General features: G+C 47.5%; 1 protein-coding gene across 2 annotated transcripts in view; it reads right to left on the bottom strand.

The window, feature by feature from the left end:
• The window catches only part of UBIAD1 (UbiA prenyltransferase domain containing 1), a 23,892-nt gene extending 9,905 nt beyond the window's left edge, over positions 1-13,987 (bottom strand). The window contains exons 1-2 of one of the 2 annotated variants that reach the window (XR_551432.1): positions 13,235-13,987; positions 5,586-6,161 (exon numbers count right to left, since the gene is read on the bottom strand). Coding sequence is in view for 1 of the 2 variants with exons in the window: in XM_008585444.1 (XP_008583666.1) it covers positions 5,674-6,161; positions 13,235-13,760 (1,014 nt within the window). In the remaining variant the exon portion in view is untranslated. Of the gene's footprint in view, positions 1-5,507; positions 6,162-13,234 lie in introns of those variants that run through there. The other variant, XM_008585444.1, reaches the window with a different exon arrangement.
• Between the last annotated feature and the right edge of the window lie 82 nt (positions 13,988-14,069).

The following is a 14,069-nucleotide window of genomic DNA, read 5'->3' as shown; positions in this document are numbered from 1 at the left end:
TGGAATTTGTAAGGACTTCCCACTGTTACACAGATCAGCCCCCTAACCCTCCTTCCAAAATTGTGCCTCCCAAGCCTTCTATAGGGTCATAGGGTTCTTAAAGGCGTTTCCTTCTACAAAGCTCACAGGTACTAGGTCACATTTCTTAGACCAGAAACATCTTGTCAGAGTGTATGTCTGAGCTGAGTGTGTGTCTGAATGGCCGTGCATGGCTCCCTTGCCTGTTACGTTTAGACTCTCCAGGTCTGCATTCACTTTAAATTGCATGAGAGCTCTTTTCCCTGCTGTTGTGGACACTCGCATCCTTACCATAATAAAGCTACACATTCCTCAGAAAAGCATCTTTTCTGGTTTTCATAGTAGCAGGTCCATCTTGGGGAAGACTGGACAGGAGGCCTTATCCACCTGTGCGGAGATGCCTGCCACAGAAGTGTCCCACCAGCCAAGTGTCACAGTGAATGAAGCCCACCCGCAGCCATCCCTCCTGGCTGGGCAGACCCCAGTGGCTTTTCTGGCTCAGCTCCTCCCTTCCACAACCATCTCAAAAGCCACCTCATTCCCTGCAGTCACATGGTCTTTCAAAGATGTCATCTCCAGCCCCACCCTCAGAGTCGCAGTGTGCCTCACTTTACTGACAAAAACAGGTCTGGGATTTTGCTGCTTAGGGGTATTTTGTGAATAGAATCCATGTAAATGCGCCAGAGGACTTTCCGTTTAAGTGAATTCTCTCGGAATCCATCTGTAAAGCGAAGAATCCTTCTGGGGTGTTGAGAATCCGTTTGCACTGTAATGTGGTAAATCAGGTTTTCTCGTTGTGCATGGGGGTGCTGAGGAAGAATCACAGTAACATCCACAGGGGGACACCACTGGCCCCTGCCCACGTGCCCCGCCCTCTGTAGGAAAAGATGCCTCGGCCCCCACACCCTGGCAGCAGGATCAGGATGGAAGGATGAGATTTGCTGTGACATCAGACACACAATTCTGGCAGCCCTGGCTCACCTGAAAGATTTCTTGTTAGATTTTTAAGTCCTTTGGGGGCTCCAACCATCCACTTATACAGGAGGTGCTGCCCTTGGCATGGCTGATGTACAGGAGGATCTGAAGAGAGCCCCTCACAGGGCTTCAGCTATAGAGGCTACACAGGCTGGAGCATGGGGACCTTGGCTGGGCAGGACGAGCAAACGCTGTCAGGAGGGTGTGAAACCCAAGTGCCTCAGAGGCAACTCCGTTTCCATGACTGTCTCCTCACCTGGCGTTCTCACACCTCCCCGCCATCACTGTAAGGAATAAGGAAGCCGTCCTCCCATCTGATTGTAGACAACAATCTGACGTCAAGGAGAAGAAATGTCAACATGTTTCTTGTACTCTGTCCTCTCAACCCCTGGGGGCAGGTCTGAGAGAGAAGCCCATAACAGAACCATGGTATTGCAGGATAGGAAGACCCTTAAATGTCTCTCACCTGACTCCTCTTTGAAGTGACTCTTCACTTCAATGTTTCTGACAAGGTGTCATCCTTCTGCTTGAACTCTTCCAGTCACAGGGATCTCACTGTCCACTGGGATGTTTCCAATGTCCCACTTGCTGATTCATCTAGAAAGTTCTTCATGATCTAAGAGCTTAAACTTGGTGCCATATAACTTCCACCCACTGGTTCTAGTTTTACCCTTGGAAGTCACATACGAAAGGGCATGACACATGGATGCACACACAAAGCCCAATCCTTCTTCCCCAAGACAGCCCTCTCGTGAGTCTCCTTTCCACACTGACATGGTTTTATGTGCCCTCACTGGTCTGCCAACTGTTCTCTGGACAAGATCCAGTTTGTTAATAACATCTTCAAAAAGTGGTTCCCATACTGAGAGACCTAAAATCTCTGCCGCAGTTATCACCAATGCAAAAACACAAATGCATGTGCATGTGGAAATAAAGCTCCTCTAACTGGATTTTCATCCATTCCACATTTGATGTCATATTGTCAAATGCCTTTCTGAAATCCAAATGTATTATATGCATAGCATGTGTTTGATCTACCACCACATTGACTCTATCTAGAAAAAAAAAAAAAGAAAGAAAGATGGAAAGAAGGTGTCCCAGGACTGGCTCAGCCCACTATGTGTGGTATGACCAACACAGGAATGGGCAGGATTTCTGTCTGCCTTGTTCTGGACACCGACTCCTGTTAATTCCACCCCAGATCACATTAACCTTTGTGGAAGTCAGAGCTCATTATTGACTCAAACTGAACTTCAGGCCAAGTCACAGGCTCAGGTTTGGGTTTCATACAGGGGTAACAAAAAAGTTAATAAGAATATGATGTATTCACATCTTCTTTCCCCACCTGACTCCAGAAAAGGCCAGCACTGAGTATCTAAAGGTTCCCTGGATGGGATTTTGTGTAAAGGTCCTGCAAAGGGTAGGGAAGAAGGGAAATGCTTTGAGTAGGGGAGGTGGACAGCGTAGATCATGGAGAGAATGGTATTTCCCTGAGACTGGGCAGAAATGCAGAAATGCAGTGGGGCAGAAATGCAGGCCCACAGTACTTGTCAGCCAGAAAGGGCATTCTGAACCCTTCTGGAGCAGCCATGTTCAAGATAAGGGTGGATTCCAGGGCCGAACCCCAGCATCATGTAGCAGAGAGGTGACCTTACAGATGGTGAGCCAAAGGAGCAAGGGCCCAGCCCCAAATCCCTGCCTTCTGGCTCCACCAAAGCCAGGAGTCCCCGGTGATCCTAGAGGAAGAGGAGGGGGCCCAAGAGGTGACTGAGATTGAATCTCCAGCTACCCAACAGAGGTAACAGAATAAATCTTAGTCAAAAAAATAAAGGCATGTGATGTTGTATCCTACAGTCACTGATAAAATTCATACCCCTCCCCCATCTGCCGTCACATCATGGATCTCCCCCTTCTTGATGTGATGCTGTTGATTTTTGGGATCCAAGCCTATTGCTTTGCATTTATTCATGCTAAATTTTTCCTTTGACCAAAAAAAAAAAAGGCTGCCTTTTAATTTATGAGGGTCCTAATTGTCAGTCATTTTATAAGCTCTTCCTCCGAGACTCATGAAACCTGCAATTTTGGCTGCCTCATTCCAGTCATTAATAACAGGTGTTGCATCTAGCCAAGCAAAGGGCAGGGCTTGCATGTGCTCCTAAAGGCATCCTTCCCAGCTGACACTCACACAGTGATCAGGCCACTCTCTCCCTCAGCTTGTTCAGCTTATCAGGAATTTATCTAACTACACTGTTATCCATTCCACATATCTCTGTTCGTAGGATATACTGTCAAATGCCTACCTGAAACCCAGATGTACTTAACCTACTACATGTTCACATTCTATCAGCACAGTGACCCTATCAAGAAAAAATAAAAATGAAAGTAGGAAAGGACAAAAGGAAACGAGGTTAATCTGGCCTGACTGCTGACTGGCTTTTGGCAAATCCCTATGAGCTCTAAGTGGCCCCTACTGCCTTTTCTGAGGGCCCATCAAATGTGGCCACACCCTATCCAAATTCATCACCAAAGAGCAGGTTCCCCCCCACCCCAAAGTCCCAATATCCCTGCCCTGGTCTCCCTGAGATTTACGCTTCAAAGTTCACAATCAGACGGTAAGAGAAATAAAAGCAAAGAAAAACTGGGAGTCAGACCACTGATGAACATCTTCTTTTTTAATTAACAAGTCTAAAGAAAAGCTTCATTGAACTAGGGGACATAATACAAATTATGGTGACCTGCATATAAAATCTGGCACCAAATTTGGCCTTTGGGGAACATTTATATATAAAAATATGCATTGAAACCTGCACCAGAGCTAACTGCAGCAGCTGACAACCCCAATGGGAGTGGCCACAAAGGCAGGTCTGGTTTGTGGCTGCAGGAAGCCATTGGTCCGCCAGCCTCAGGGGCGAGCCCTACTGAGAATGGCCTGTTCCAAGGAGAGGTGAGAAGAGCTTCCCTGAAGGCAGGACCCCTGTGAGCACCAAAATGCCACAAGTCTGGCATGAAACAAAAATGGTGCTAGGAAGACAGCAGCAAGAAGAGTCATCCTTCCCTTGTTCCTTGGGCTCTGACCACTGCTCGATTCTGGCTCTCTGGTAGAAAAATCACCTCTACCTTTAGAAGAACTTATGCAATTTCAAAGTACATTTTTTCCAAATAAGCTGACCAATTCTAACTCAAGGAGCAAAATCATAATTAGTCTGAAGGATTAAGAACTGTTCTTACATGATTTTCTGCAGGCCCAAACCTTGAAATACCTACCAGAACAGCTATCTATAATCACAACAGAAAAGTACAATGATGATGGTCTCAATCTATTTCAGTCTTAGGCCAAATGTAACCGAACAGTTCTAGCCCAGAAACTACACTTCACAGGCAATGCAATGAAAAGCAGCTACGGTCAACACTGGAATCCCTGCACCCAGTGTGAGCTCACTGACGCCCTCAACTATCTCCTCACAGGGCAACAGAAGCCAGGGGAGGCAGCGTCCATATCGCGTGTCTGTCTTCAGGGATGAAGAGACAGTTCCTTCAACGGCAGGGCCTGTCATTCTGGCTGGACAGGGCCCAGGATTGTCATCCATTGATTTGTACATTCATTGGGCCCCTGCTCTGCCCATCCTGTGGCTCTGTGGAAAGTGGCAACTGTCCGTGACTCAGTTGCTAAGCTATTGTCCAAACAGTCTGGCTCCACAGATGGGAAACACGCAAATGGGAGCCTGATAGAGACAGGATATTGGAACAGGGGAGCTTTAGGAGAGGCAATAGGGAGGAAAAAGCCCAGTGGGTTTTAAACAGCCTGCAAGGCCAGCAGTGCCTCTACAATTCCAGGGCTCCTGATAGTTACTGAAAGGGCTAGGAGTCCTTCCTGTCATTCTAGCAGATTCTACAAGGGGCAAACAGCCACCCTACTAATTTCTATCCAGCAGCATAGTGGTTTTCTCAGTTGCCTTTAAGGTGGGGTTTTTTTTTGCCTCCCAATCGCCAGCTTGATTGTCTTGCTGCAGGGTGACAGACACTTTTCCTCTTTTCCTCAACTGTACCAATAAGTGAAAGGAGAGACAAAGAACAAAAGTGCCTGAGTCACAATTTAGGCAAAAAGCCGGGAACCATATGAGGACCACTGTTAATGAGGAACTGCCTCTCTCAAGCAGCACATTTCAGGACAACAGTGCCAAGCATGAGACAGGCGTTCCCCATATTAACGGGCCTGGCATCAATCAGGACCATATCTTACAAGATCAAGATGACAGGACAACACTCTGCCTAGTTATAGAGGCTCTTTCAGGATGGAAGGCCAACCTGGCAGCTCATTCTAAAACCTTAGGCCATTTTGCATGGAACAAGGAGGAACTCGGCCCATTCCATTATAAAGTGACCTGACAACACCCTCTAGAGGAAATTATAAATAAAACAAGGGCCATGTGTCCAATTCACCTTCTTCTAATATCAGAGTGGTTTCAAGATTCCCCATAAAATAAAAATAGAAGAAAACAAACAAACAAACAAAAAACAAAACCAGACTATCTTTAAGAACATAATAATAATAATAAAAAGGTGGGAGTTTACACCCATGCTTGTACACTCACTGTCAAAGCACATTCCCTTTGCAGATGCTCTGACTTCCACACAACGTAAGAAAGGGGGACATGTTGTGGGGGGGAGCTGCTAGTGCCCTTAAAGTTTGGGCAGACTGCCTGCTGGTGCCAGAATGATGCCAAACACGTAGAAAAGTCCCAGCAGGAGGTTGAGCTTGGCCGTCCTCTGGGGCAGCTTGTTGAAAGCTTGGCTTCGGAACTGTCTCTCGAGGGAAAAGGCCATGGGAATGGTGAGCAGGGGAAGCGCCAGGCTGATGCTGCAGTGCGTGGCCAGGACGCTGAAGACCAGGTAGGGCAGGAAGAGCAGTGTGTTGTAGAGCACGTAGGAGAAGGTGGGGCCAATGAGGATGGCAAGCGTGACAATGCCAGCCTCCCGATCGGACTCCATGTCCCTGGTGTTGTTGGAATGGAGAATGGCCTCAGTGCTTAGGGCAAGGGGGATGGCGTAGACCAGGGGGAAGATGGCCAGGGACCCCACTTGGACGGCGTAGGCAAACATCACAGCCAAAGGGCCAAAAGTGATGAGGATGATCAGGTCTCCCAGAGCCACGTACTTGAATCCAATCCCTAAGGCCAGAAAACCCAGAGAGCTGGTTTGAGATCACAGTTGGAAATTTAGAAACTGTCCACATCCCAAGTCAAGAAGCAGGCCACTTCTGGCCAGGAAAGGTGAATTCTTAGACTGCGCCACGTACTTGAATCCAATCCCTAAGGCCAGAAAACCCAGAGAGCTGGTTTGAGATCACAGCTGGAAATTTAGAAACTGTCCACATCCCAAGTCAAGAAGCAGGCCACTTCTGGCCAGGAAAGGTGAATTCTTAGACTGCGGGGGTGGGACACTCTTTCTGTTCCCTTCCTCCCCAAAGCAAAATCTGATTTCTTCTCCAATGACACAGGTATAGAGGAAATACCCAGTTAGGCTTCAGAGTCCATCTGTTCTCAGGTTCATACCCAAGTTTTCCTTCCTATTATCCCCCAACAAAGAGCACTGGGATCCCGCTATACACACAGTTCAATGGAAGAGCCCATGAAGGATCTAAAAGGCCTTATAATCAAGTTATCTGGTTTCTTTCACCCTTCACCAACCCCTGCAAGACACCATTACATCAGTCACTCACAGAATATCCATCCCAGCCTCCCACTTTTACACCTCCTTCCTCTACAATCTCTCGAGGCATCTTCTGGTTTGGAAACCCTCAGTGGATTACAGTGAAATTTCAGGGCCCCTAAATTCCCACATATAGAAACTTCAACCCCCATGAGTAAAACAGCTAAGACAGCAAAGTTACAGTGCTGCTTTCCTCCTCTGGTTCCCATGAAGTTAAAATTAAATCATCCCTAACTCCTGCTTGTGTCCTGCCAATCTACTTCAAAGCCAGTCTAACTCACTTCCTTCAAGCCTGTCCTGTCTCTCCATCCCACCTCACTCTACTCCCAAATCCTAGTCATGGTCATCTTATGCCTGGAATACTGAAACACCCTCCTAGCTGGTCCTGCAGCTTCCAATCTTGTAACAACCTCCCCCTCCCCATCCCTAATCTAATCTCCACACGGCAGTAAGAGTGATCCTTTAAAAACACTAATCTGTCCACCCCCTTCCCCCCAACACACACCTTAACCTTTATCAACCACTTGTCCTTGGGATAAGGGTCCCAGATCTTTAACCTGGCTCATCTCTAGCCCTGCCCTGCCCCTTTCCTTTCATACTTCTTTCAGTTCCTCAGGGCCTTCAGACACCCTCCCTTTGCCTAACTCTTACTCACCCTGTAAGACTTTAAAGTCCATTCCTCCAGACAGCCTTCCCTCACCACCTAAACCACATTCAGTCCCCATACAGTATGCTCCCATGGCACCCTGATGGCCACTTTCATAAGCTCCATTCATCCTACTTCTAATTACATTTAGTCTTTCCCACTAAACTGTATGTTCTATGATAGTAGGGCCTTGTGTCTGGCTTGGTCTCAGCTTGCTCCCCAATGTGGGGCATAAGGACTGAAATGAACACAGAGCTACAGTAACAAGCACCTGGAATGAAATCTCCCACTCAGAATCAAACAGGTAAAGCAGTATGGAATAGGTGAGAGGTGCCCACCAAAGGAGGTGACCCACACTTACACTGCTACAGAAGCTTGGGAAACCTCCAGATCTAACCAAGCTACAAAGTGTGACCTCAGGATCAGAAAATAAACTTGAGTGATCAAATGCACTTTAACCAGTCTAAAATGGTAGAAGAAAATGGTCTGCCGAAGATCTAAAACTGTGGGAGCCAGGGAATGAGATTTAGCCCAAGTTGACTTTCACATCAGTAGCTGGGGTTCTCTGATGCATAACCACCACCCTTGGTTCTTTAGAATGAAGTGTTCCCAGGGAAAGGCATCATAGGCATTGCCCCGACACTCTCCAACACCCAGCAAGCTAATTCTGTACCCAAAAGTTGTACTCTGATAAATAATTTGGCTGTCTGAGGACATGCCCTCTAGGAGGAAGTTCCCTCAAGCAGAACACCAACTCCAACTTCTGAATTAGTAACTTGATGTCTCTTGTAATATTTCACACATTTAGGGGACCACCACTGCCCCTGCAAAGAAGATGCCAGGCAGGAATATTCCCAGCACAGATCTAGCAAGTTTCTCCACCAGCTGCCCACTCTTCTTCTGCTTCTTTTCTCAGTCCCCTGAGTCTCCTTCAGGACTCTGGCTGTAGAAGAAAATGCAACAGAATTACAGCCTTGACGTCTGGCTGGATTCTCCAAGAGAATTTCCTCAGATCACCTGGCAAAAAATGACGTGAGCAAAGTTGAGCAGAAACCTGTGTCCCCACCTTAAGAAGGTACTACACAAAAACCAAGCGCAAACCCAATCCAGGAATGAGGAGGATCTGGTGACCTTCTTGAGGTCATCTGACAAAAAAATAATAGAGCTCTTGGGAAAAAAGGCCTGTTTCCTAAGTGTCCGAATATATATGCTTGTATGTCCCAAGCTCACGTGTTCCACGTGACTCAGAGATGTGGCCACCTGGGAGGTTCCTTTCAGGCATTCCCACCCCTGCCAATACTACCTTCTGAATGAGCCAGCACTGTGAGATACTGGGCCAGTAATCCACACAGCAGCCAGAATTTGCTGAAACATAAATCAAAAAACTGGCAAAGAGGCAGAGAAACTGGAACACTCGTGTACTGCTGGTGGGCATGTAAAGCAGTACAACCACTTCAGAAAACAGTTTGGCAGTTCCTCATAAAATTAAACATCACTGACCCTATGACCCAGCAATTCCACTCTTAGTCATTTACCCAAGAGAAATGCAAACAAACATCCACAAAAAGACTTGAACATGAATGTTCAGTCATAATAGCCAAAATTTGGAAACAATCCAAATGTCCCTGCATGGGAAACTGGATAAACAAATTGTGGTATATTAAGACAATGGAATGCTATTCAGCAATAAAAAGGAACTACTGACTCCCAACATGATGAATCTCAAAAATATCATGCTGAGCAAAAGAAGCCAGACACAAGAGTTCATACTGAAATAAACAAACAAATACATAAATAGTTCATACTGAATGGTTCCATTTATATGATGCTCTAGACTGGGCAAAACTAATATATGTAAGGAAACCAGAACAGTGGCTGCCTCTGGATAGGAGCAGGAGAGTGGGACTGACCGGAAGGAGCACAAGGAAGCTTCCAGGGCTGATGGAAAGGTTCTGCATCATGACAGGGTGTGGGTTACACAGCTGCATGCATTTGTCAAGATTCATCAAACCGTAACACTAAAGATCTGTGCATTTCACAGTATGTCAATTATATAATCAATAAAAATCAATGTTAAAAAAAGAACCTAAATCAGATTGTCATTACTCTGCTCAATACATTTTAATGTTTTCCCATTTATTTATTTGAGTGACATTTTTAAGTAAGTACTTCATGCCAGACACTGCTCTGGGCACGAGGGGTTCAGCTGAGAAAAAAAAGACAAAAATCCCTGCCTACAGGGGGCTCACAGTCTAAGGGAGAAGATAATTAGCCAAATAAGTACTTTATATATGTTAGAAGGTAATACGTGCTGTGAAGAAAAATAAAGCAGAGAACAGCAGCAGGGAGGGTATGGGGGCGGGGGGGACATGAGGTGTAATTTTTTTTTTTTTTTCCTTTTTTTTGTCTTTTTTCGTGTCCAGCAACGGATCGCAACCCTCAGTGTTGCACCCATACTGGACCGGGACCGGCAACGGGATCGCAACCCTCGGTGTTGCTCCCACACCTCGCTCAGCCAGTGAGCGGGAACCGGTCTGTATGTGGGATCCGAACCCTGGGCGGGAGCGCCACCACACTCCCAAGCGGCGCACTGTAGCAGTGCGCCACCGGGCTGGCCCATGAGGTGTAATTTTAAATAAGGTAGAAAGTAAGGCCTCACTAAGAAACTCACATTTGAGCAAATAGGTGAAGGAGGTTAGAAAGTTAGCCTCACAGATAAATGGGGGAAGAGTGTTCCAAACAGAGGAACAGTGTCTACAAAGGACCTAAGGCAGGGGCACACCTGGCAGGTTCCAAGACCAACAAGAAGGGCAGTGTAGCTGGCCGAGGGTGAGCAGGAGAGGAGGGCAGGTCAGAGAGTGGGGGGAGGCAGACGGTGGGCAGAGAATGTAGGGCCCTTTGGGTCACTGTAAAGACCCTGGCCTTTACTCTGAACGAGATGGGAGCCACTGGAGAGTTCTGAGCAGAGGACTGACATAGCCTCCTTGTGTCTTAACAAGATTGCTCTGGCAGCTGATTTGGGAGCAGCCTGAAAGGGACAGGTATGGATATGGAGACCAGTTTGGAGCCTGCTGCCGTAATCCAGGGAGGGATGACCAGAGTCAGGTAGGACATGGTGAGAAGTGGTCAGATCCCAAACACATTCTGAACATATAGTCAGCAGGATTTGCTGGTGAACTGAAGGCAGTATGTGGGAAAGAAGAGTCAAGGATGCCCGTGACTTCTGGCATGAAGAACTAGAAGGATGAAGCTACCACTGAGTGAAATAAAAAAAAAAAAAAAAAGCCGTGGGTAGAGCAGGTTTCTTTGAGGAGAAGATCAGGAATTTGGTTTCAGACATGTTAAGCTTGAGATATCTGCAAAGCCTCTAGGAGAAGTTACTGAGTAAGAAGTTGGATATGGGGCGGGGGGGAGAAGCTGTATATGAGTGGAGATGACTTTCACATCAAGAGAGTCACCAGCTTAACAGATGGCAGAACCTACGAGACTAGCTAAAATCACCAAGGGAGTAAATGGAAATAGAGAAAAGAGGTACAAGGACTGAGCCCTGAAGGTTCGGGAGTGGGGAGGAACCAGCAGAGGAGACTGAGGTTCTGTAAGACCAGCATAATCTAGCCCTTACCTACCTCTCCCAACTGTATCTCATTCTCCCTCTGGATCACATTGGCCCTTCAGTAGATCCTAGACAATGCCAAGCTCTCTGCCACCCAGAACATTTGCACTTGCTGATCCTTCAGCTCTGAGGAACTCAGCAACACAATCTGACTCCAATTCTGCCTCATGGCTAGCCCCTTATCCTGCAAGTCTTAGTTTAAATGTCACCTTCACAGAGAGGGCCTCTTCCCTTCACCATCACCACCTCATACTTTCTGTTACAGCATCCCATTGATTTTATTGAACTTTTTTACAATTGGCTGCCAGGACACCACAGTTTCTTGGTTTTCCTTACTCCCCTGGATTCTCGTTCACAGCCCTCTTTACCTGTTCCTTCTCTTCTCCCCCACCTCTTTTTTTTTTAAAGATGACCGGTAAGGGGATCTTAACCCTTGACTTGGTGTTGTCAGCACTATGCTCACCCAGTGAGCAAACCGGCCATCCCTATATGGGATCCGAACCCGGGGCCTTGGTGTTATCAGCACCGCACTCTCCCGAGTGAGCCACGGGCCGGCCCGTCTCCCCCACCTCTTAATGTTGGAGTGCCCCAGGGCTCAGTCTTGACCCTCCTCAGTTTTCTGCCAACACTCCCTCTTCTGATTTCACCCAGTCCTACAACTTTATATGCCAATGACTCCCAAATATCTAAATCTCCAGCCCAGACTTCTTCCCTAAATTCAGACTGTTACATATATCCAACTACCCATCTGACATCTCAGTTTGGGGATCTAATAGATGTTAAGATATCCAAAGTCGATCTCCTGATTTCCCCCAAAAATCTATCCTCTCAGCCTTCTCCATCTCACATGAGGACATCAACTCCATTCTTCCAGTTGCTCAGGCCAAAATCTTTGAGTTATGCTTAATTCCTCTGTTTCTTTCTACCTCACATCCAATCCATCAGCAAACCCTGTCTACCTTCAAAATATATCCAGAATCTGACTACTTACCTGTTCCAACCACCGCCCGGATCCATGCCACCAGACATCTTTTGCTGGATGGCTCAACAGCCTCCTGCTTGGTCTTCCTGCTTCTGAACCCTGTCTACCTTCAAAATATATCCAGAATCTGACTACTTACCTGTTCCAACCACCGCCCAGATCCATGCCACCAGACATCTTTTGCTGGATGGCTCAACAGCCTCCTGCTTGGTCTTCCTGCTTCTGCCCTTGCCCACTCCCCTTTGTCCACCCTCAATATCTCAGCCAGAGAGATTCTTTTAAAACATTAAGTCATCTCATATCACTCCTTTGCTCAAAACCCTGCAATGGCTCCTCCATTTCAGAGTAAAGACCAATGGCCTACAAGGCCTATAATCTGTGTGCCTGCCTCCTGTCCTCAAACATACTTCTCTTACTTTATCTCCCTTTACGCCCTCCCTCATTCAGACACTGGACTCCTTGCTGCTCCTCACACTCTTCAGGCACACTCCTGTCTGAGGGCCTTTGGCACTTGTGTTCCCTTTTCCTGGATGGCTTTCCCGCCAGATTTTCTGCTTGACCAACTCCCTCATCTCTCACCTTTCAATCTAGCTCAAATGTTACCTTTTTAATGAGGCCTACCCTGATCGAACTACTTCAAATAGTAATCTTTGTCCCCCTACTTTGCTCAACTTTTTCCCCCCCCATAGCACTTATCTTTCACATACTATAATCAGAGGGACCAAGTCATCCTTGCTCACCAGGAACTTTCCCAGTTTTAGCACCACAAATCCCACATCCTGGGAATCCCTTCAGTCCTAAATAAACTAGGGCGTTGGTCATCCTAACTATAATTTGTTATTTTTACTTTCTGTCTCTCCTCATGATATATAATAAGTTCCACAAGGGCAGGGATGTGACTGCTGTATTCACACAGAACAGTGCCTGGCACTCAATAGGTGCACCATAAATAAGGTTTAACCACCAGCCCATCTCTACCTTAATCAGCCTGCTGCAAGAAGTCACCTAGCAAGATAGCTGAAAGTAATTAGCTGTATAATTTTGAGCTCTTCAAGGAAACTAGACACAGAAAACGTCGATATTTGAGTCATGCCCCAAATCCATAAGTCAAGTAGGATCTTCTTAACTTACTGTTTTTAAAAAATCCACATGATCCACACATCACAGATTTCAGGTAAAGTGGCCTAATTTAGAAAAGAATATCTGACATCCCTATAACTCCTATACAAAGCAGCAGTTTCCAGTACATGCGATTAAGACCTGCACCCCCAGGAAACAGGCCAATTCTTACCTCCTGTGTAGAGAAAGGAGCCAGACAAGCCTCCAAAGTAAATGAGAGCCAAGTGCTCCAGTTTCAGAGGGGACAGGTAGTAGAGACAAGCGGCACAGACACAGCCCAAGGTGTAGAGGAAGACTCCAAAGCGGACAACATCCTGGGGCTCCAAGATTCGGTCCACCAGGGTCCTGTCATCACTCTTTTTGTGATCAATGCCCTTGGAAAAGTCATAGTAAGTGTTGACCAAATTGCCGGCCCCGTGCACGGCCAGGACCGCTATGGCACAACCCACCAACAGCCTGAGATCCAAGACGCCCTGGAATCTGTAGGCCAGAGCACTGCCCAGAGCTACAGGCGTAAGGGAGGCACTGAAGCTCCAGGGCCTCAACGCCAGCACGTAGGAGGCGCACTTCTGCCTCCAGGAGCGCTGGGGGATCCTGTCCTGCTCGGGACAGTCGTTTCCCAGAAGAGCCTTATCCCCGGTCTTGGCTGTCTCTTCCGCCACAACGTTAATCTCCCCCGGTAGCTGTGAGGCCGCCATGGAAATGGCACGTGGCTGAAGTCGGCCAAGCACAGAGACCGCCCCGGGGCGAGGAGGGACGGGGCGTGGCGGCAGGGCCTGACCTTCCAGCGGCTCCGCCCCGGGGCAGGGCTGGAAAGGCGGCGAGGTCTCAGAGCAGCAGTGAGAGGGCCTTGCACCCCAAAAGGACCGGCCGCGTCGCTCTGACCACCCGTCACCTAGGGGCCCACGTTAGAGTCCAAGGCCGAGCCGCAGCGCCCTGCCCACGGCCGTCAAACCCGCCATCTTGTGCGCCTGCCTCTGGAGACCCGCCGGGAAACAGGCACACGC

This window comes from Galeopterus variegatus, unplaced genomic scaffold (genome assembly GCF_000696425.1).
Source record: "Galeopterus variegatus unplaced genomic scaffold, G_variegatus-3.0.2 Scaffold3572, whole genome shotgun sequence".
NCBI classification, from domain to species: Eukaryota; Metazoa; Chordata; class Mammalia; order Dermoptera; family Cynocephalidae; genus Galeopterus; species Galeopterus variegatus.
The sequence above is the reverse complement of the archived record's forward strand: the minus strand, read 5'-3'. Positions and strand labels throughout refer to the sequence as shown.